Below are 24,187 nucleotides of genomic sequence, written 5' to 3'. Positions count from 1 at the left end.
TCAAATTTTCTTTGAAAAAACTCTAAATGTTAGATAACATGTAGATGTTATTGTTAATTTTATTTATTCAAGAAAAGTATCTGAAACATTGAAAGTTTTGTTTTTCTCTAACATTAACAAAAAAGAGTAGATTTCACTGAGATTCTGAATGTCTGATCTTTTATTAATAACATGGTCTTCTTCTGCAATATATGCCATCTCTAGGAACAGCCTTTTGTCTAATTTGTTTTCTTTTGCAAGAATCTTGACTTCATTGAAGTTCATTGTGTGGTTAGATTCAGTAACATGTTTTGCTAGAGAACACCTTTCTGCATAGTGTCTAATATCAGATTTATGTGATACGATTCGATCTCTAAGATATCTCGAACATTGGCCGATGTATTTTTTGTTACAATCATTACATGGGATACTATACACTATGCCTGACTGGAGCTCTCTAGGGGTCTTGTCTTTTAATTTTGAGAAGATAGAATTTACTGTTAAGACCGTTTTATTTGCCACTTTAATTTCCAAATATGGTTTTAATATGCGTGTTAACTTAGGTGTCATTTCTTGTATATATGGTAAAGTGACGAATTTAGTGGTGGTTGGGTTAGCATTGCTGTTTGCTGACGGATCTTGTTCAGTTAATTGATTGTTGTTAATTATGTTTATGGATGATGTACTGAATAGGATCTTTTTTAATAATAAAGATGGATATGAATTTTCGATGAACAATTGGTAAAGAATTCTTAGGTTTTTCTTGTGGTATGATGTGTCAGATATTTGCATTACCCTGTTTTTCATTTGTTTGACTAGGTTTATTTTGATAGAGTGTTTTTGGTAGGAGTTGTAGTTAAGAAACCTACCTGAACTCATGCTTTTTCTATACCAGTCAATAGTAATCATATTTGTGTTTGATCGTATAAACTTTGTATCTAGAAAAGGGATGGATTGATGTTCATCCTCTTTTTCTATAGTGAATTTTATATAAGGATCGTAGCTATTGAACACAAATAGTAGTTCGTCTTCTTTGTCTTTGGGTATTGCCAATATCATGTCATCTACATATTTCTTAATAAAATGTATTTTAAAGGAGATAACTGGTATCACTACGTCGAGTAGATCATCCATAACGTAAGAGGCCAATATGGGGCTGATTTTTGCACCCATAGGTGTACCAAATTTTAAAGAAAATATTTTATTGTCAAAAGAGAAATATGAATTGTTAAATAAAAAAGATATTAAATTGACAAAAGTATCAAGGTCTATCTTACAGTGTTGAGCAATCTCTTCCCAGTGCTTGTAAATTGATCTAATACAGGCTCGTAAGTACACATTATTGAATAAAGATACCACATCAAGACTGACAAGGACATAGTCTTTAGGTAGTTGCATATTATTGAATTTCTTTTTTACATCAAAAGAATCTCTTATGTAGTACTCATTATCAAGAACATATGCTGACGTTAATATGTCTGTGAGGAAAATGGCTATACTTTCCGTTGGTGCATTTATAGATGATACAATTGGTCGAACTGCCAACGTAGGCTTATGTATCTTAGGTAATGAGTAGTACCTAGGAGCTACACTATTATAATTAGTAAGGCGTTTTCTAGTCTTTTCATCAATGAATTTTTTAGTGCATAATTGTTTAACTAAATTATTACTTTTTCTTTGGATCGATTCTGTAGGATCTGACTGTAACTCCTGATAATATATGTCATTTTGTAATAGTTGGTTAGATAATTCTGTATAATCAGATTTGTTCATGATGACAGTGACATTTCCTTTATCAGATCTAGTTACAATCAGCTCTGGGTGTTCTTTTAAAAATTTTTTTGCTGTATCGAAAATTTTATGTAAAAAATTGCTTGTATTTTTACTATATGCAACATAATTAGTTAGAATGTTTGTTGCTCTTGCTCTTACTATGTTTTTTATACTATTATCCACAATAGAAGAGGATATTAAATCAATGTCAGACAAAAGGCCTTTGATAGATATATCATGATGTATTCTTGGTTCTAAACTGAATTTAGGTCCAAGCGATAACAAGTCTAAAACGTCTTGTGGAATCTCGACATTACTGATATTTTTTATCCAATTTTTGTTAGTTGTTAAGATTTTCTTTTTTAAGTTTGATTTAAGTTTTTCGAGTTTCCTCATATGTTTCAGCTTGACATCATTAAAAATTTTATTGTAAACTTTCATTTGTTTTTTTGAAAATTCATTAAAAGTTCTTTCATTACAATCATGAATCAATTGGTCTTTCAAATTATCAAGTTCAAGATTAATTTTACAAATATATTTATGGTTTGAATTAATTTCTATATTTAATAATTTAGTACCTAACCTGTTTTCTATTTTTAAAAGTTGGTTTTGGGTGTCAGTGTCCTGATTGTGGCTGAATTTCAAAAAGGGTGTTCTCACATGTTGTAAATGATTTGGTGATAGGCCAGATTTCCTGCAATTTAGTAAGAATTGCTTCTTGTTAAGTTCATTTGCCAATTTTCTGTTAAGTTTTGCCCACGATTTGAAGTTTGAGACGGTTTCCTCACCATGAGAGAGCCTGATGTTCTCGTATAAACCCATTACTGAACGTAGACAGGATGTGTGATCACAACTGACCAGTTAGGCACTAAATTGCTAATATAATTGGGTGTGCAGTTGAATAGGGAAAAAAGAAGACCATTAACGTGTTCTCATTTAAACCAATGCATTATATTTCGTACATAGTCATGTACATCATCAGATGCTAGGCTACAATATACAAATAGTGAAAAAACAATCCAAATGTTACAAAATTTAATGACTTACTTTATAGAGAAAGGATTGATGTTGGATAGAATAACTTTTTCCACTTCATGGTTTTGTACATGTACATACGAAATTACGTCTCAAAAAAACAAATCGTAAAAAACTCGTCACAGGATAAAAACAGATTTCTATATCTTCGAAGATGTATATTTAAAACAGTTTAAAATTAATAAATATGTAGGTTGACTATATTGACATTATCGATGGTCTTACGTTATGGATGATCTACTCGACGTAGTGATACCAGTTATCTCCTTTAAAATACATTTTATTAAGAAATATGTAGATGACATGATATTGGCAATACCCAAAGACAAAGAAGACGAACTACTATTTGTGTTCAATAGCTACGATCCTTATATAAAATTCACTATAGAAAAAGAGGATGAACATCAATCCATCCCTTTTCTAGATACAAAGTTTATACGATCAAACACAAATATGATTACTATTGACTGGTATAGAAAAAGCATGAGTTCAGGTAGGTTTCTTAACTACAACTCCTACCAAAAACACTCTATCAAAATAAACCTAGTCAAACAAATGAAAAACAGGGTAATGCAAATATCTGACACATCATACCACAAGAAAAACCTAAGAATTCTTTACCAATTGTTCATCGAAAATTCATATCCATCTTTATTATTAAAAAAGATCCTATTCAGTACATCATCCATAAACATAATTAACAACAATCAATTAACTGAACAAGATCCGTCAGCAAACAGCAATGCTAACCCAACCACCACTAAATTCGTCACTTTACCATATATACAAGAAATGACACCTAAGTTAACACGCATATTAAAACCATATTTGGAAATTAAAGTGGCAAATAAAACGGTCTTAACAGTAAATTCTATCTTCTCAAAATTAAAAGACAAGACCCCTAGAGAGCTCCAGTCAGGCATAGTGTATAGTATCCCATGTAATGATTGTAACAAAAAATACATCGGCCAATGTTCGAGATATCTTAGAGATCGAATCGTATCACATAAATCTGATATTAGACACTATGCAGAAAGGTGTTCTCTAGCAAAACATGTTACTGAATCTAACCACACAATGAACTTCAATGAAGTCAAGATTCTTGCAAAAGAAAACAAATTAGACAAAAGGCTGTTCCTAGAGATGGCATATATTGCAGAAGAAGACCATGTTATTAATAAAAGATCAGACATTCAGAATCTCAGTGAAATCTACTCTTTTTTGTTAATGTTAGAGAAAAACAAAACTTTCAATGTTTCAGATACTTTTCTTGAATAAATAAAATTAACAATAACATCTACATGTTATCTAACATTTAGAGTTTTTTCAAAGAAAATTTGAGTTAAGGTCTTTCAAATTTGAACATCAATAATTTTTAATAATTTTTTCCACAGACCACTATAGTCAGAAATATTAAAACAATATTTCTGCAGTTATCAATTCTGCTAATTTTATATATTGTTATAAATTCTATTTACTGTACATATTTCAAATCTCTTTACGTTACACAGTCACAAAGTTGTCAGTTTCTGGGTGCTCCGTGTGATTGTTGACAGGAGACAGATATAGGAAGCCCTCTGAGTTCTGAGGTGGTCTCTCTGTCTTGCTGTCAGTGGTCACATGGTTGACGTTTAGAGGTTGACACAAGAAGCCGGTACAAAATTAAATAAAATTATTAATAATTCTGATAAAATGAGGCAAAACCATCGATAATGTCAATATAGTCAACCTACATATTTATTAATTTTAAACTGTTTTAAATATACATCTTCGAAGATATAGAAATCTGTTTTTATCCTGTGACGAGTTTTTTACGATTTGTTTTTTTGAGACGTAATTTCGTATGTACATGTACAAAACCATGAAGTGGAAAAAGTTATTCTATCCAACATCAATCCTTTCTCTATAAAGTAAGTCATCAAATTTTGTAACATTTGGATTGTTTTTTCACTATTTGTATATTGTAGCCTAGCATCTGATGATGTACATGACTATGTACGAAATATAATGCATTGGTTTAAATGAGAACACGTTAATGGTCTTCTTTTTCCCTATTCAACTGCACACCCAATTATATTAGCAATTTAGTGCCTAACTGGTCAGTTGTGATCACACATCCTGTCTACGTCTATATATATATATATATATATATATATAAAAATAAATAAGCAAAATCATTGGCTAATACTCGTAAAGTAAATGTGAATTTATTTGGAAATATATAAAATGATGAAGGGTCATCATTCCATACATTTCTGTAATTAATGTAAATGATGACCCTTCATCATTTTATATATTTCCAACTAAATTCACATTTACTTTACGAGTATTAGCCAATGATTTTGCTTATTTATTTTTATATTTGTACTCGATTATCCAACATCATTATATATATATATATATATATATATATATATATATATATATATATATATATATAATCAGGAGCCACTTATACCATCTAATGGTGTGTGGCAGTCAGTATACCATTACTGGTATACAAATTTTCGCCATTCTTTTTTGTTTCTTGCCATTCTTCTTGCTTCATTCCAAGTGGTTCCTCTTCTTACCAGCAGTTCCATAACTGTTTTGTCCCAGGTCTTTTTAGGTCTTCCTCTCTTTGCCTTCTTCCATGTTTTGGCTTCCCATACTCTTCTAACCTGTCGTTGTTCTTCCATACGTTGCAGATGTCCCCACCAACTTAGCTGTTTCTGTTCGATAAATGAGATCAAGGTTTGGATGTTTAGCTCTTCCCGTATAACATTATTTCTAATTTTGTCTCTTCTCGTGACTCCTCTCACCCTTCTCAAGTATTTCATTTCGGTAGCCTGTAATTTACTTTTCTGTCTATTTGTTAATACCCACGATTCGCAATCGAAAGTGAGGATTGGTCTGAATATCGTTTTGTATACATTCATCTTGGTTCTCCGTGAAATTTCTCTTTTTCCTATTAAACCCCTGTTCATTAGATAGTACGTTTTCGTAGCTTTTTCTATTCTTGAGTTGACTTCCATTTCGTCATCTCCTGAATCCTCTATCTTAGTGCCCAAATACTCAAACATGTCGACTTGTTCTAATTTTCTTCCCTCAATTGAAATGCTCATTTTTGATTGTCCCCTATCCTCATTACTTTTGTTTTCTCTTTATTTAAAATCATTCCATATCTTTTTAGTGCTTCATTCCAGATTTCCATATTACTTTGGAGGTCTTGTTCACTTTCTGCAACTACCATCACATCATCCGCGAATGCTCCTTCGGAGATCCTCACCATTTGTAAATTTTTGTACCCTACTTTTAATTTCTTCGCTTTATTTGAACAGGCTCTGATGATTTCGTCCATAAATATATTGAATAATAGTGGGCTCAGCCCTCCTCCTTGCTTCAGTCCTTCACTGGTTACAAAGATATCCGAGATGTTGTTTCTCCAAATGACACTATTCTTGTTGTTCTTATATAAGCTCTTAATCACATTCAATGTTTTGTCCTCTACACCTTTTTTCTTCAGTATTTCCCACAATGTATCCCTCTTCACCTTATCAAAAGCCTTCTCCAAATCTATAAATGCCAGTGACGCTGTCTGGTTTTGTCGGTTAACTTTTTCTATTATTTGCTTCAGTGTGAATACATGGTCCTGGGTGCTTCTTCCTTTACGGAATCCACTTTGCACTTCATGTAGTGAACTTTCAATTTTCTTGTACAGTCGCCTCTCGATTATTTTTTCGAAGGTTTTCATGGACGTGCATAGTAAAGAAATTCCTCTATAATTACTGCAACAATTCTTGTCTCCTTTCTTATATATGGGTAAAATCAGCGCCATTTCCCAATCTTTTGGAATTATCTCTGTCTTCCATATTTCATTACAAATCTTCAAGAGTACTTCATTACCTTTATCACCCATGTGCTTCAGCATTTCTTTCGTTATTCTATCAAACCCAGGCGCTTTTCCTTTTTTTAGCCATTTAATAGCATCCTCTAACTCTTCTAATTTTATTTCATCTGTTTCTCTCTGTTGTAGTATGTTTCCTACTTCCTCTTCCACTGTATCTGTATGCGTTGCTTCCAGAAGTTCTTGGAAGTACTCTTTCCATCTGCTCATTATTTCTTTGTTTTCGGTTAACACTTTTCCTTCTGAATCTCTAATATATGTATCTGTTTCTTATGTATCCTGCCTGAACGATTTAAGGATTTTATAAAACAGCTTTTGATTTTCTTTGCTATTTTGTTCCATTTTCTCTCCAAATTCTGCCCAACTTACTTTTTTTGCCTCTACAACTAGTTCCTTTGCTTTTTTCCTTTGTTTCTTGTACTCTTCGTAACTAGTTTCGTTCCTATTGGCCAAGTATTTTTTCCAAGCGGTTTTCTTATTTTTAATACCATTTTTCACATTATCTGTCCACCAAGATGTTTGTTTCTTGTTTTTGACGGTTCTACAGGTTCCACAAGCTTCCTTTGCCGCTTCTAAGATTGCTTCCTTGTATATAACCCAGGAATGCTCTACATTTTTATGTCTTCTTTCTATTGAAGTAGTCCCTAATTTTTGTTCGACTAATTCTTTGAATGTGTTAGCTACTCGTTTGTCATTTAGTTTGTAACTTCTTATTGTTTCGCATTCAGTTTTTTCCATACTCTTATTCTTTTTCTCTGCTTTTCTTTCAATTACATCTCTTATTTTAGATATTACCATAAAATGATCACTACCAATCTCTGGCCCCCTTCTAACTTTTGTGTCTAAAACATTTTTCATATTTTCTCTATCTACTATGACGTAATCGATTACTGATTTCTCGTTTCTTGTTGGTACCTCTCTTGTATAAGTATGTATCTCTTTATGTTTGAACCAGGAGTTTGTTACGATCATATTATTTATTGTGCAGAAGTCTAAAAGCTTTACTCCATTGCTGTTGCACGCTTTTTCTCCGTGTGGTCCTAGTATCTCCTTATACCTTGGGTTCGCCCAGCCTACTCTAGCATTAAAATCGCCTAGGAGATATACCATCCCTCTCGCTCCTTCTCTGGTTTGTGTTAGCTGTTCCCAATACTTTTCTTTGTTCACAATTCTCTCATCTTCGTTTGGTCCATAAGTAACAATAAATGTATTAATCCTGTTGTCTCCGTTCCTTATTTCAACTGACATGATTCTCTCCGATATTGCTTCCCATTCATATATGTTTTCTGCTATTTTCTTGTGAATGATACATCCAACACCAGCAGCTGCCCTGTTGTTCTCTTGTACTCCGCTATATAATAATATGTGTTCGTTATCTAATGTTATGCACCCTTTTCCCTTTTTCTTTGTTTCTGTTATCCCTAGTATTTCCATATTTGCTTTTTCGAATTCTATTTACAATTCCTTTTCCTTACCATTAATACCTCTAACGTTCCATGTCCCTAGTTTCCAAACTATTTCATTTTTTACCATTGATATGCTTAAATTTTCCTTTTCTTTCAATTGTACCTTATTCTGGTTATTTATCTTATTTCTTTTCCCTTTCCATTGCCTGGTCGTCGTCGTGTTTCCTTCCTTTTGTACCTCTAGTTTTTTGAAAAAACTTTCTTTTTCATTTCTACTATGTCATTTGTTTCATTATTCCATTTGAAAGTCTTCCCATTGATTGTAATTTTCTGGTACCCAATCTTTACGTTTTTGTTTAAACGCCTTTCTTCATTTGCTTTTTCTGTAAGTAGTTTTTGCACTTTCCTCTCTTGTTTTGTTAGATCATGTTTTATGTAAACAGGGCTACCTGAAATTTCTTTTAATTTGTATTTGTTTCGCATTATTTCGGTCTTCTTTTCGTAGTTTGCTATTTCTGCGATGCACATACTTTCGTTTATCTTCGTTACCTTAGTGATGTTTGATTCGATTTTTAAAGTATCCTTGATAAAAGTTTTAATTACCTCTTTTTGCTTTTCTTTATTCTCTTCCATTTTAAGTCCGCTTATCACTATGTTATTTCTCTTGCTGTTTTTCTCTAGTTGTTCCATCGTTTCATTGGCTTTTTCTAAACTCATTACTCTCTTATTTAGTTCTTGAATTTCTTTCTTCATTGTTTTATTTTCTTCTTTGAGTATTCCTATCATTTCCCGGTATTCACTGGATATGCAATCGGCTTGTGCTTGTAGGCAATTTGGATATAATCCTTGGGGCTGCGCGGACACGCAAGTTTCCTTTAGACAAGCTACACGACTCTTTCCTTTTCTCAGCAGTCAGACGGTTATTTTGGGCAGTGTTGCCAATCGCATTTCTCTAGGTATTTCTCTCAAACAAGGTATAATAACGTTTAACCATAAAATGTTTATAGGAAAGAAATGAAATAACTTGAAAACCATTAAGTTTATTTTTGTTATTAGTCTGTTGTAGTAGATTGGTAGTTACACTGAAAAATATATGATAAGATCCGAATTATTTAAATATCCGAAGGAGATACGGATCGGATTATTATATGCCGCTTGGCAACATTGACTTTGTACGGCGCTATGGGCTATGGCACCTCCTTAAAGGAGAAAGATAGTTGAACGATATTTTATTCAATGTTTATCAACGTGGTATGGATTTCTGTGTGTCGAAGTTTTATATTGGTCCACTATCTTAAACGCAGTTCAGCTACACATGTAATAAATGCTATGTTCCGAAATTTTCTCGCTGCATCTGTATACTGTACTGTATACCATGAACGAAAGGGTTAAAAATATTCACAGTTCTAAGATTAATTAAATAACACTATAAACATCACACAAGTACGTACAACAGCTATTGAAGAAAAAAATATATTTATATAATTAAATACCACACGAAAATACATACAAACTTAACACACTATGACACATAAATAAAATGTGATTCGAAAGGATTACTGAATCCACATTGTTAAAACTGCAGATTAAGGGATTTTTTTGGGGGTATTGATTTTCGTTACGTGGGAGTTTGTATTTGATACTTTTGTGACGTTTTTGTATATAATCAGTTACATAAAATCCTTTATAAAAGGTATATTTGTTAAAATCCCTATACAGGGCTACATCAAAGACAGAACTAGTTTTCGATCGGTTGACCGATCATCATCAGTGCAATCCTAAAATGTGTACAACCAGATAAAATGATGCAAAGTATTTAAAATGTTGACTAAGGTTATAAAAAGTTATAGGTTATACTCACTTAGAATCTACATGCTAACCACCAAAGTAAAAATATCTGGGTAAAAACCCTTTACAATTGATCCGTCATCGGAACATATGAAAAAGATGTGAATTATAGCATGGATGAATAAAATATCCAATGTTTTTCGCCCGAGGTACCAACGAGCTCTATCTGACAAGTTCACATCATGGCTGTACGGAAGCAAGTGATTTTGATATCGGAAATTCTGAATGGTGACATGACAGGAATGACAGTTCCACAGGAAGTTATAATTTCCCTGTTGTTTTGTGGTATTTATTATAAAATTTGTTAAATTAATAACAATAAAAACAGTCGTTCCCACTGTGGTAAATAGTCTGTAAAAATGGAAATAGACTTGATGTAAATGTTAAAATATTGTAATGGAGGAAGTAGGCAAAACACATTACACATAATACAGAAAACTTAATAAACATTATCAAACCCTTTATATGTGATATCTAGGGCTTAGAAAAGCAGTTGTGTGTTTATTTAAAGTTATCAATTATATTAGAATAATTGGAAGTTGTTATAATATGTGGAAGTACCATAAAAAATCACTGTGTGGGAGACAAAGGTGTAGAACTGTTTTCTGATCTGGGAGGGATATATAATACAAGCTAAGATACATGCCACCATTTCTCAAGATCCCTGCATATCGCCTGGAACTCTAAGGGTTCGACAAAACAGACCAATATAATCAGTTACAGTATTCCTGATTTTATACTAAGTAGATACCTCTTCAGCACCTTAGAGACTGCGCATGAATTGGTCAAGCGTTTCTTGTGTTTATAGTCTACTTTTCTTTAAACTGAATATAGTATAATGATGATAAAAAATAAATATATACTAGAGTCGTGCTTGATGAAAGAAATTCTTGATGTTGATTTTTCATTTTTCACATCATAAAAATTCAATCAATATCTTTTCGTCAGTACTGGTGAAGTCTTTTGAAGTTCACTTATTTCTATACTGCTTATTGTATGCTTATCATTAGATTTTTAAACATAAAACCAACGTAATGATTATTAAAAATACTGGTAAAACTTGTAAGATATGTACTTCTTGAACTTTTCGAACAAAACTTGATAAATCTGAAACTGGATACAAAAAACAATACAAAACAACATAAACAATATTTTAATATTAACAATACTTAAGGGAGTACATCACTACATTTTTTATACATTAGATCAAGATTTTGAATGCTATTCGCCTTTTTTTTAAACACAATAGGCTATTTCTGCCTTTTAATCCTGTTATCTTGTCTTATTATTGTTTACATATTAGTGTTGATCCGATAACATGGACCAAACTTAAAATTGCATCTTCGGCAAAAAGGCTTTTGTGACAGCCTGAAAATAAAACCCCTGAGGCCAGCTCTCCTTAATAACCAAAAATCCATTTATATGTTATGTCTCCTATATCATTTCTGGGTGATTGGAAATAATTATATGGGGAAACATCTTCCCCGATTCTAACTCAGTCTCTTCCGATATAGACTTAGATCCCATCCTTGCTGGTTGGTGTATTAAGAAAACAAGAAAAAATATATGACATTTGTATACAAAAATATGCGTTCTTTTCGAGCATAGTGTCAAATTAAGGTATTACCATTAAAAAAAATGATAATGACGTCACAACTCGAACAGTGATGACGTCGACTATAAAGGACAGACAGGACGATAAAATCGACTTGTCTGAGCTTCTTTTACACAATAGGCAATCTCTTCTAAGATTGCAGCGCCATCGGGTATTTAACTTGAACCTTTCAAATAGACACTAATACATAACCTTACATTTTCGCGCTTAAAATCGTGTTTGTTTTTATTGATATCGTCATTTCCAGTAAATTTTTAAGTGGGACCTAAGTTTCTGCAAATAAATTACGGTATTTATATAACAATATCTAGCTGTATAAAATGTAGCCAACTGAATGACCACTTTTCAATATTTTTTAACTGCAGTAATGAATACTTTTTCGCTTTAAAAGATTTTGCCATTTGAATGGACATTAATAGATTAGTTCCCAAGTTAAAAATGTCATGATGATGATGTCACCCGGGCTACGTGTGTGCGTAGTTGGCTGTGAAACTGTGTGCCTAGTTGGCTGTAAAATATATATAGTTTAAATGTACTGAACACAAAGGTCTTGATCCTTCCTGATATCTTTTTATGACATCTTTCATGACTTTTAATTTTAATATTTCTTGAGCTGATGGCCGTCGAGTTACTTTCCAGTAAATTTTTAAGTGGGACTAAGTTTCTGCAAATAAATTACGGTGTTTATATAACAATATCTAGCTGTCTAAAATATAGCCAACTGAATGGCCACTTTTCAATATTTTTTAAATGAAGTAATGAATACTTTTTCGCTTTAGAAAATTTTTCGATTTGAATAGATACTAATAGGGTAATTCCCAAGTTAAAAATGTCATGATGATCGGAGTACCTTCTACTACCCGTGCTACGTGTGTTTCTAGTTGTCTGTAAAACTGTGTGCTTAGTTGGCTGTAAAATATATTTAGTTTAAACTTACTGTACATAACGGTCTTGATCCTTCCTGATATATTTTTATGACATCTTTCATGACTTTAAATTTAATATTTCTTGAGCTGTTGGCCGTCGAATAGGGTTTGTTGATCTCGTTCTTTCCAGTAAATTTTTAAGTGGGACACAAGTTTCTAAAAATAAATTACGGTAATTATATAACAATATCTAGCTGTATAAAATATAGCCAACTGAATGGCCACTTTTCGATATTTTTTAACTGCATTAATGAATACTTTTTCGCTTTAGAAGATCTTGCCGTTTGAATAGATATTAATAGAGTAGTGTCATGATGATCGGAGTACATCTACTACCCGTGCTACCTGTGTGCCTAGTCGGCTGTAAAACTGTGTGCCTAGTAATGTATTAAAAGATATACAAGACCTTGCCGAAACGTGAATGAACAGAATCGTTTTGTTTTTGTATGTCCACTTAATTAAATATTTCTGTGTGATGGATTTTAAGTATAGTGAAAGCATAGACATACATAGAGAACATAAATTGATTTTTTTGTTGTCCGCAGCAATTATCCGAGTAAAAAATAACATGTAAATCACTATCGTCAATTTCTAATGCCTTCTTGGTTAAATATTTGAAAACACAAGTTGCTATTTTGTTAGCTCCTCTTAGTGCTTCGACTTCACTCTAAACAAAACATTCGCAATGATCTTTTGCCAATTCATTTATTGTAAAATTACATACATTTAACTTGCACTTGTCTTATAATTATAGGCTGGATTATATGCACTAAAAAATGATCAAAATATGCTTTTAAAAAGTAACTCAATATGCCGGTATTATATGAAATATGCATTTCTATCTGCATTTTAGAAAAAATATTTTGCAATTCTCACGGCTTTAGATTTGGTGGGAAATAAAATTATAGTATGACATAGAGAGTGATTATTACTACATCTAATAAAAAATATAAATGAAAATTCACAAGAATATATCCTCGTTCCTGCTGTTACAATATACATATAATCATAACTGTTCAATATTTTCTAAAGTAATGCTATGCCTTAAATCATTTAACATGTGATCTTTTAACATCGCAAGATGTCATATTGGTGCCAATCTAAAGTTTGACACTAGCGACGGATCCGTATTAATAACTTCGTCAAAGCTTCCATTGATTATGTTATTTATTGATCGCAATAAAGAATATCCTTCATTTCTATTTAAAACTTCACTAAAGTTATCTTTATTTTTTGTTTTCAATTATCACAGCAAAATTTATTCTCTCTTTGATAGAATCAACAATGCACATTCTATCATTTACAAATAATTTTTGAGCCGTCGCCTTTGAAGCGACGTCGCTAACTAATAGCAAGTTAATTGAGTCGGTAAAAAGAAATTTGTCTAAAATTCATTAACAAATCGAGCAATTGTATGAATAAAAACAAGAACCTATTATATAAATATGTATAGAAAAGTATTTTATTTATGTGATATTTTCAATTACATCAAAAAAATATGCAGAAATAGGCTCTTAATCAAGTAAATATGAATAGCAAGCAAGCAAGCAATTTGATTCAACCCGGCCCTTGAAACTTGTTAACCCCTAAGAAAGTACGTTCGGGTGTAACAATTCATCGGAGCGAGGTGTACTAAGACAGGAATCACTCCACCGCGCTCCAATGCTCCGGGCCATCCCTTTCCCCCTATAGCACGCTGATGTGCGATAAGGGCACAACTATCTTCCAAATGCTCTTCACGTGGGAATCCTGGGTAATAGAATTCCAACGTGGTGCCCTAATCAATTTGCAAATCAGGCCAGCGTGAAGCGCTATATTCCTGTTATCTTCTTGTGACTTGTCCGCGTTACTAAAATTGCTTGTTTGGGCCCTAGGCCTCTGAACCGAGTTAAGCTCGGTTCAGAGCCCTGGATCGGGAGTTGTCTTCTGTCGCTTTTCCTGGACTTCATGTTTTTAACTGACTCGCAGGTTATCTCGTATTCTTCTATGGGGTAGTTGGTAGCATCGGTATCTTTGATGCTTGACGGTAGCCCTCTCAGAACCAGCCTCCGTTTGATGTCTTCCTCTAGTGGAAAGGCGATCCATTGGATGGGTTTGATGTCTGCATTATAGGCTTCTATAATTTGATCATCATCCTGTAATCGTCTGGATTTTTGACATGGATGAGTGTTTCCCGTCCGTTCCTTGACAGCCTATTACTCGTGATGACCCTGGAGTTTTGGGATATCGTCAGTATCGGTCCGGTCTCGTTGACGCTCTGCAGTTTTATCACTGGAGGCTTTCCTAGGTATTTGGGGATATTGGCTGCGGTTGGTATCTCGCCAGTGTCCATTTCTTCTTGTTGAGCATCACCGCTGACGACTACGATTGCCGTCTTTTTTAGGGAGTGATGGGAAGGCTTCGAGGTTTTTGTGTTTCGCGGGCTGCGGTTTTATTTCTTTGGCTGGGGTGGCTTTGGGTTGATGTTCCCTTTGGATCGGTTTGGGAGTCTTTTTCTCCTCTGGTCGTGTCCTCGATACGGCACCCTTTGTTCTGTCGTGGCATACTGTTGTTTGTTCTAGGATGTGTGGCTTCATGGCTCCCGCTGCCTGACACTCCCGTGCGTCTGTCTTTTTCTGTTGATGCATTTGATCGAACTTGCTGTCGATGTGGCTCATGATTTTTAATTGCGTTCTCTCCATTGCTTCCTTAATTTCCTCAATATTTGTTTGTAGACGGGCTATCTCCTCATCTTTTTGCTGTAGTTGCTTCCTCAGTGATGCTATCTCACTGGCATCGTCTTCGCTACCGTTGGTGGTGCGAGCTCTTTTAGTCGATTGGGACTTCGGTTTGGCCTGGATGGATTCTTCATCTGTCGTCATTGGCACTTCGTTTTTTTCATCTTTGTTTCATGTTTCACGTTTCATGTGAAATTAAAAAAATCCACACCTTACATTGTCATTCCAGACGAAACATAGTCAGTATCCTGAACGGGCCGAAGCCGGTTTTGCTTATTCTGCCAACTTAGTCTTGGATGTAGCCTCCCAGAGAATCCAATAAAAATAAATTCCCTCAGTTTAACTACATATAAGAACAAGCCGTTGCCTCTCTTGAGTTTGCCTAGGAGTGTAGAGCGTTCGTCCCGCTTGCCGTGTCTTACTCCCGGCATATGAATAGCATATGCATTTATAAAGAGATCCAAAAATATGCTGCATGTATTATGCACATGAATTTTACATACAGGGTAGTGAGAAAGTATGGAAACACGATAATTTCTCTGAAAATATATTATGAAAATATATTATTATGATATTGTAAATTTGAAATTAGATAAAACAATAAACAATGGTGGGTCGAAAAACAATAATGTTTCATTTTTTAATCGCTATACCTCGGAAAACTTGCCTTTGGGGTATATAAGTAAAATGCAAAGTAAAATAAAGTTATATGTTGAACCCCCAGCTGGCGCATCACACTTAAAATTTAGTTTTTTTCAGAAATCAAGACATTTTTCAATTATTTTTACAATCTTTAGCCAATAATATCTGAACGTGCTATAGTGAAAACTGTTTAGTTAATAGTTTAAGAAATAGGAAATAAATTTGAAACTGACAATATTTTTTAATTTGCGGTAGCGCATAATACTCAAAAATTGTTAAAATTCATATATTAGCACCTTAAAAGAAGGTGTGGTCTAGTATGTTGTGTTGGGTGTTATTAGCTTAATCCATTTTTTGTTCTTTTACTTTACACTCCATTTAATTGGAATAGAATTATTATAGTGTGTTTAAAGTTATAAAGGATATAAATAAAACAACTTATAATTTTAATAACATGTTTAATTGAAACAAAAAAGAAACCAAATTATAGCCAAACAATGTCAACAAATTAAATGAAATTTTGACTTTATAAAGAGTATTTTACTCACTATTTCTGAGTGGGTACCTTGAAGCTGCGCTTGCTGTCAAACTTTGGCATCGAAGCTCTGGATGCTACGGCAGATCTTATGAAACCATCGCATTACTTAGCACCGACGACTTTTTTAGATGCTTCAGTCACTAACTTGACGCAGCGTTCCACGGCTTGAGTATGACATGGAGATTTTCCAAAGTTCCATTCTTATGGTGTTCACTGTTTCCAAAGTTCACTGCTGGTGGTTCACCAGCAGTGATTTTAGCCCAAACTTCATCATCAGAGACTCTCCGTAACAGTGGTGGTGGTGTAATTTCAGTGGTGTTCCAATCAAATAATTCAGTAGAGTCAGTCGCATGAAAAGTGATTTTTGGAGGTCGAAAAACCCTAATTGTTTCTGTTTCTGTAGCTAACATCCTTGCTTTGATTATTCTTCGGAATCCTAATTCTCTTATGTGTTTCCTTTCATCCGTTATCATCCTCAGTAGCAAATTTTCTGGGTGGGAAAAATGCATTTATTTCGATTACAAGATCAACTACTTTAATCAAATTCTCTGGTAGAAATCTGGTTGATTTGATAGCCGCAAACACGTGTTCAGGTCCATCTGTTATGTATTTGCTGTACTTTATTTTGAACCATACAGGCATGTATGATTTAAAAATGAAGGATACTAACAATTTATGTTCAACTGAAGACATTTCCACACTTACATACAGTCTCAAAACTCTGATAGCTGTAGTCAACCATCGAGAGTGGGAAAGTGGACCCGGTTCTCGAACAGATAAGTCCACATTGCAATTGTCTGACTTTATCGCACAACTTATGTCTAGAAGATACCATTCATCTTTACTCAAAAGATTGCGATTAACTAGTCATCCTAGTGGTTAGGCACGAGATGGTTTCACAAAATCTGCCGTAGCATCCAGAGCTTCGGTGCCAAAGTTTATTACGTCAAGTTACATTCATTACGTCAAGTCACCCCATTACGTCAAGTTTGACAGCAAGCGCAGCTTCAACGTACCCACTCAGAAATAATGAGTAAAAGACTTTTACTAAAGTCAAAATTTCATTTAATTTGTTGACATTCTTTGGCTACAATTTGGTTTCTTTTTTGTTTCAATTAAACATGTTATTAAAATTATAAGTTGTTTTATTTATATCCTTTATAACTTTAAACACACTATAATAATTATATTCCAATTAAATGGGGTGTAAAGTAAAAACAAAAAATGGATTGTGCTACTAACACCCAACACAACATACGAGACCACACCTTTGAAGGTGCTAATATGTGAATTTTAACAATTTTGTAGTATTTTGCGCTGCCGCAAATTAAAAGATATTGTCTGTTCCAAATTTACTTCCTATTTTTTAAACTATTAACTAAACAGTTTTCACTATAGCGCGTTCAAATGTTATTGGCTAAAGATTGTAAAAATAATTGAAAAATGTCTTGATTTCTGAAAAAAACTAAATTTTAAGCATGACGCGCTAGCTGGGGGTTCAATATAAGTAGATATTCTGTACCAATCCTGGAGCAAAGTAGGGTGGGAGAAACCGGTTCCGGTCAAGGTCAATGTCACGGTCAAGGTCACGGCCAAGGTCAAGGTCACAGTCAATTCAAGATCATTTGAAGGTCACAATCAAGGTTATTATTGTAATAAAACTTTTATCAAAAATAATACTTTATTAACTATTCATTACACTGTTAGACATATGTTTTAAATTTTCAAGCGCAGACTTGCATAAATGACAACTGGATTGCGCCGGTGCTGAACCTTCGAGCTCTGTTCTCCACTCGGGACGATTAAAATGTACATAACATGGAAGACGAGTCTGCACCTCAAAATCTTGAACTGCTTTCTTGGGTAATTTAGACCAAGATTGAAGTAATTCCCACGGATGGACATATTTTCTAAAGTATTGCAGGGTAAAGTTTTCTAATTCTTCTGCTGTAAACTTGTACAACGGTTTTTGCGGGTGTTGACCCATTATGAAAGCTTTGTAACAACACTCCATTGCTATTGAAGGTTAATGTCTGTAAACATCAAACGTATCTACTTTTATATTGTAAATCAAGGTCACCTCTGAGACATGCGCAGTAATTCAAACGTAGACTACATATATTGCGGATAGTTGTAGGGATCTTTAGTAAATTTTGTTCTTCGTATCCAGTCATTTAGTAAATTCGTCGTGAGAAGTCAAAAAGGTAATAAATATTTTTAGTCAATATTGTTGCTAACTTTATAAATTTTAGTCATGGATGCGTGCGGTAGAAAAGTACTCGATGTCGGTGAAGCAATTAGAAACTTGAAATGGGTTTTTATTGACAATGCGGATAATTTTGAATACGAAGCCGAGCGAGCTGTTATAAGAACAAGAAGGTACACGGTAGAAGAGTGTAACGAAGAAGCTACCAAATACCACAAGGGAGCAAGAATATGTGAAGACTATCTCTCTGACGTGATATGCATGTGTTGCTTTTTAAAAAAAATTAAAAATCTAGGGCTGACTGATTTTTTAAATGACCTAAAAGATGTTCTACCTACTGAAGATGAAGGAGTAGATACTGTAATTACATGTAGATTTAATTAATAAATAATATATTTTATTTTGTAGTTTTCATTTCAAAACAACATATCATTAAAATTGGAGGAATTTATGAAAAAAATCGAGGAATTAAAGGAAAAAATAAAACAATTTGAAGATAAACAAATAATGTTTAAATCTTTTAGTAAACTGCACTTAAGTAAACCATACACCATGTAATTGTTGTTTTAATAAATTATTGTAATACTAATTGACTGTTTTGTTTATAATTAAGAAATAAAACAAAAAATAATATAATATATTTTTATTTTTGCATTAAAAAAGTATCATACAACCAAAATACATTAGATAAAGCACAAATACATTTTTCACTATTATGATAAAAACAAGCAGGTTCCTTCACTTCTAATGATGGTTGTTCATCCAATTCGTATAAAGGAACAGCAATGTATTTTTTTAAATAATTTTTCTTTTCCAAACCTTTGACGTAAACTGCATCGGCGTTTCTTGTAATATCTTTTATAATATTTGCAAAATGATAAAGGGGTGTCGAACCAAAATTCCAATCAATACAGTGATGATTTCTTGTTAACCAAGTTGCCTGTCTCTGTAAATCGGGAGATAACATTCTAATCGGAAACGGAGACTTAAACACGTAATGGCAAATTTGTGTTCCATTGAAAGCAGCTAGTTCTTTAACTATAAATTTATTATTTTCTATTTTAAATCCTTGAACGTCTATTACTAGCTTCATGGTAACAACTGATATCCTGAATAAGATGCAACCCTTTTACTGTTGTCTTACAATTTTGGTTAAAGGATTGTAAGAGAATTCTTTTTCATGTAATATTAGACAATATGCGGAAACATTATTTCCCACAGATTTACTGGTTTCAAACTCTATTCTCAGAACAACAGAACCACTTTGAATAATTTCTTTTTGTCTTGAACAGTCAGTATGAACTATAGGGGCATTATTTTTAAATTCCTCTGGATTAAATATTGGTTGATTAGTTTGAAGGTGATAATAAGATTCTTGGAAATTAGCAAACATCTCATACAATGTTGCAAAACGGTTACTGTCAAAGTCTAAGTTGAGATCTTGATAAGGATATCGTTCAGAATTAAGGAACATACGAATATTTGTTAAATTGCAGTGATCAAATTTACTCATATCTTTCAGCATTTTTCCTTTTCGACCATCATGGAAAGCTACTACAATATGCCGAGGACTTTCTAATTTTGTAGTTGTTTTTACTGGCCAAGTATGACGTGTCGAATTATTTAAAGTGGGATATTCAATTAATTCCCAACTTCTAAATTTTATAGGTAGTTCCGTATTACTACGAACTATTTTGTTTAGCCGCAATTGTTCGCTAATATTAGGTAAAATATGAGGTACATTCCAATAAAGTTTATTAATTTCAATTTTTGGTTTTTCTGTTTCATCTGTAGCGATAATAGCATCAATATCATCTTTTTCTCGTATCAAGACTAATTCCTGTCTCATATTAATGATAATTTTTTGAAAATCTTCAAAGAAGCCAGACCAAATTTTTAATGGTATGCATACATTAAAATTACCATGCGTATCAATCTTCAACTTATCTTCTTTTGGAAACCCACCAGCATTTTGTAAGAGTTTACTCTGATTTTCATTAAGCGACAAGTAGTTTTTCAAAGTTGAAATTAAACCAATATTTCGTACGGAATCAATTGTAACACCATTTAACTCATACCTCAATTCTCTAAATAAATATGAAATACCGTTATTAATAAATTGAAATTTTGTAGGAACTTTATTGTCATCAGTTAACATTTTTCCTTCTATGTATAATATACATATTATGTAACTGTTACATGGTAAAGTATAAGCATCTAGATCTTGAATATTTATTCTGATTTCATCATTATAGTTTAAATTTGATGTATATGGTTGATAAGTGTGATACTGATAAGCCTCAATAGTTGTATCACTAAAGGGTTGACCCAAGACGTGCAAGATTTCCATTATACTAAAACTTGATAACCAAGTAATTTCAAAAATTTACGATTCTCTGATGTTAACAGCTTAGATGTTATTCTTTTACTAATTTTTTTACTGCGGTAACGTCTTTTATAGGAATATTTTGGATAATTACTTTGATGAAACTGCCAAACCATTTTTACTCAATTTTTCTAAGATGTAGTCGAACAGTAATTGTTTCTTTATTAAAATTAACTAAATTTCCTTATTGATCTAAAACTCGTACAGTTATGTTGTTTATCGTCTTATTGCTTACAGGATAATACAAGATGGTCAAAGGTTGCTCAACTATTTTATACCCATTAGGAACTTGAGGAAAAAATTGATGAATAATATGTACAGCCTTTCCGTTTAGAAAAGATCCAACAGCAATATTACAGTCAATACAGATTGTATTAACTTTTAAAATATTTACTGTATTCGTGGATGTATGAAGTGTATTTGGTTTAAGTTTAACTCTTTCGAAACCTAGTAAGCTTCCTATAGAATTATCAACATCAAAATTAATCCAATCACTACTTTTAATACTTATCCTGTTTGTATTTATATTTTGCCTTATACGAATTGCGCTAGCTGTTTGAATCATTTCATTTTTAATCATTTTAATTATATCACCAACTTCGTACGCACCTACAGGAATTTTGAAGGTAAACTCGCTGTTTTTACCCCACACAAAAACATTATTATGAACATCAACATTTGGAATACTGTTAAAAGTATCAAAATTTGCAACACCAATTTCATAATCGAAATTCTTATCAAGATAAATGGCAGGATTGTAATCATCACTGAGAATTGATGATTCTCCACTAAGGGTAAATGTGACTGACATGATGGTTCAAGTATAAATGATGCTCAATGATTAATTATAGTAATTAAATAAAAATCTTAAACAGTTTTGACCACAATTAAAAGAATTAAAATTTTGAATGACATCATAGTTATATACTATAATAGCGTTTCCATTACTTTTAAAATACCGTACTAACTCAGTAGGAGGTGGTAAATTTCCATAACTATCAAAATAAGTAATAAACGTATTTTGTTTAGCATATGCAGTCCAATGTGTACCATTTCCGCTTTCAGTATCGTGGTTTACTATACCTGATTCATGTTTTCGTATTACATTAGGTAAAGAATCACGCATAAAAACTCCACGAAAATGAGGAATATTTAACAAACCAGCATATTTAACAAGATCTATATCAGTCATTGCTCGCCTAGGTAGCTTTAACGGGAGTTTTTTGAATACGGCTTTAAATGGAAACCTTTGCCGCGATGTTTTATTCCGTAACCTTTGTACGGTCTTAGATAAAACCCCGACCCCTTTTTTGCTGCTTGTTCCATTGCCAGATTATGTCTTTGTTGTTCAGCAAGTTTTTCACGGTCAGCTTTGGCATCGTTAACTGCTTTGGCAATTCCAGCTGCACCTCTCCCAACAGCTCCTAACGCTCCGAGCAATGGTAACAACAAAGGTAAAAAACCACCTTTCTTGGGAGCTCGAATAATGCGTTTCTTTTTCTTCAACGCGCCATTTTTTTTTATTTTTTAGAAAACCCCATACCCAATTTACGTTTACCTTTCATTGTTGTCGTTACAAACCAAGCTGCAATCTTTTCACCTAGTTTAGCGTTTTTAGATTTTACCCGTTCCCACGCTTTATTTTCCAAGATTTTATCTGCTTCGTGTCTTGCACTTAAATTTTTATGTTGCGAATATGCAATATCGTGTGCTTTACACGCAGCGTCTAATGCATTAATTCCTTCGTCCCCTCTCTCTAATCGTTGCTGTAAGCGAGTCCCAGGCCCGCAAAATCGGTATCCAGGTATATGTGCTTCGAATGGAAGTTTGTTGATGAGACTGTTGACTAACCCTTTTCCTAGACGTGTTTTCACTTTCGCACGCTTTACCATTATGATATATATATATTTATATATATATATATATATATATATATATATATATATATATATATATATATATTGATGCACGTTAAGTTGTGACTTCCGGTATACAGAAGAGGCTGTCCGACTTCCACCTTTTGTACTAGGAATTATTTTTTAAAAATTGTGTATTTGGTAAAAGGTGGGCTTATAAAATGGGTCTACCTATTGAGGGGAAAGGATTTACCAAAATAAATTTTGTATATATATACGTATATACCGAAGCGTACAGCATACGTTATGGCTTCCATATATAGGGTAGTTCAAGGTGCGTTGTCACTTCCAGCGGTGTTGTCATATTTTGGAAGTCACAACGACTCGTCTGCTGATTTACCTCTTACTTTAAGCGTAATGTGTGATCTTTTAAAACTTTTACTGTGAATACAGTTGTGAATGCAGTTCTATGTTTTAAAGTTGTCTATTTAAATTAAAAGATTGATATTCTTTTGATTAAACAGGTTTACAAAAAAAATACATTTCGGAATATTTGACGAAACCATATGACTAGGGGGTTTTTGGGGTCGCTGGTCACGAATCCGGGGTCCGCTGACCTCTATCACGTCAGGTAATGGTAATCTCAAGGTCAAATCAAGATAAACCGACAGTCGCTCTGAAAAAGTATATTAGGGGGTTTTTGTGGTCGCTGATGACGAATTTGTGTCCGCTGACCTCTATCACGTCTAGCTCAAGGTCATTTCGAGGTCAAATCAAGATAAATGGACACGATCGCTCTGAAAAAGTATATTAGGGGGTTTTTGGGGTCGCTGATCACAAAACTGGGGTCCGTTGAGCTCAACCGCGACAGGTAAAGGTCATTTCAAGGTCAAATCAGTTTAGTGGACTTGTCCTGATTTGGCCTTGAAATGACCATTACCTTACGTGGTAGAGCTCAACGGACCGCAGTTTTCATGATCAGTGACTCCAAAACCCCTATATTTTCAGAGTTTCGTCAAATAGTCCGAAATTTAGTTTTTTTTTGTAAACCTGTATTATTTATGATATGGTTGATATTTATTTTACAAATACTAATATTTTATTATTGCTGCAAAATGGATTTTTTGGAATTAATTAAAAAAGTGTTATTAGTAAGTAATTTATTTATGAAAATTATATCAAAAATTTTAATAAATAAATTTGAACTTACAGGAAATTTTAATATTTATTAGTTTTCTGGATTAAATTTTGAATTTTAGATTTTATTACAGGCACCGTCCTTTTAATTTTTGATGTACCAATAATAATGTGTAATAAGAAAATTAAATGGCTAAATACACCAGGTGGGGTTGAGCTGCTAAAAAGCTATCTAGA

The 24,187-nt window shown here is 33.1% G+C and overlaps 1 protein-coding gene across 1 annotated transcript; it reads right to left on the bottom strand.

Annotated features, from left to right (window-relative positions):
- Positions 1–19,700: 19,700 nt before the first annotated feature.
- On the bottom strand, positions 19,701–20,921 carry LOC126891089 (uncharacterized). The gene has a single exon (XM_050660267.1). The coding sequence runs from the start codon at positions 20,919–20,921 to the stop codon at positions 19,701–19,703; it is 1,221 nt and encodes a 406-aa protein (XP_050516224.1).
- Between the last annotated feature and the right edge of the window lie 3,266 nt (positions 20,922–24,187).

Source organism: Diabrotica virgifera, chromosome 9 (genome assembly GCF_917563875.1).
Source record: "Diabrotica virgifera virgifera chromosome 9, PGI_DIABVI_V3a".
In the NCBI taxonomy this organism is placed as follows: Eukaryota; Metazoa; Arthropoda; class Insecta; order Coleoptera; family Chrysomelidae; genus Diabrotica; species Diabrotica virgifera.
The sequence above is the reverse complement of the archived record's forward strand: the minus strand, read 5'-3'. Positions and strand labels throughout refer to the sequence as shown.

Bases quoted from the DNA above. Each gene is read 5' to 3' on its own strand.
- LOC126891089 (XM_050660267.1), bottom strand. From the start codon at position 20,921: ATGGAAATCTTGCACGTCTTGGGTCAACCCTTTAGTGATACAACTATT.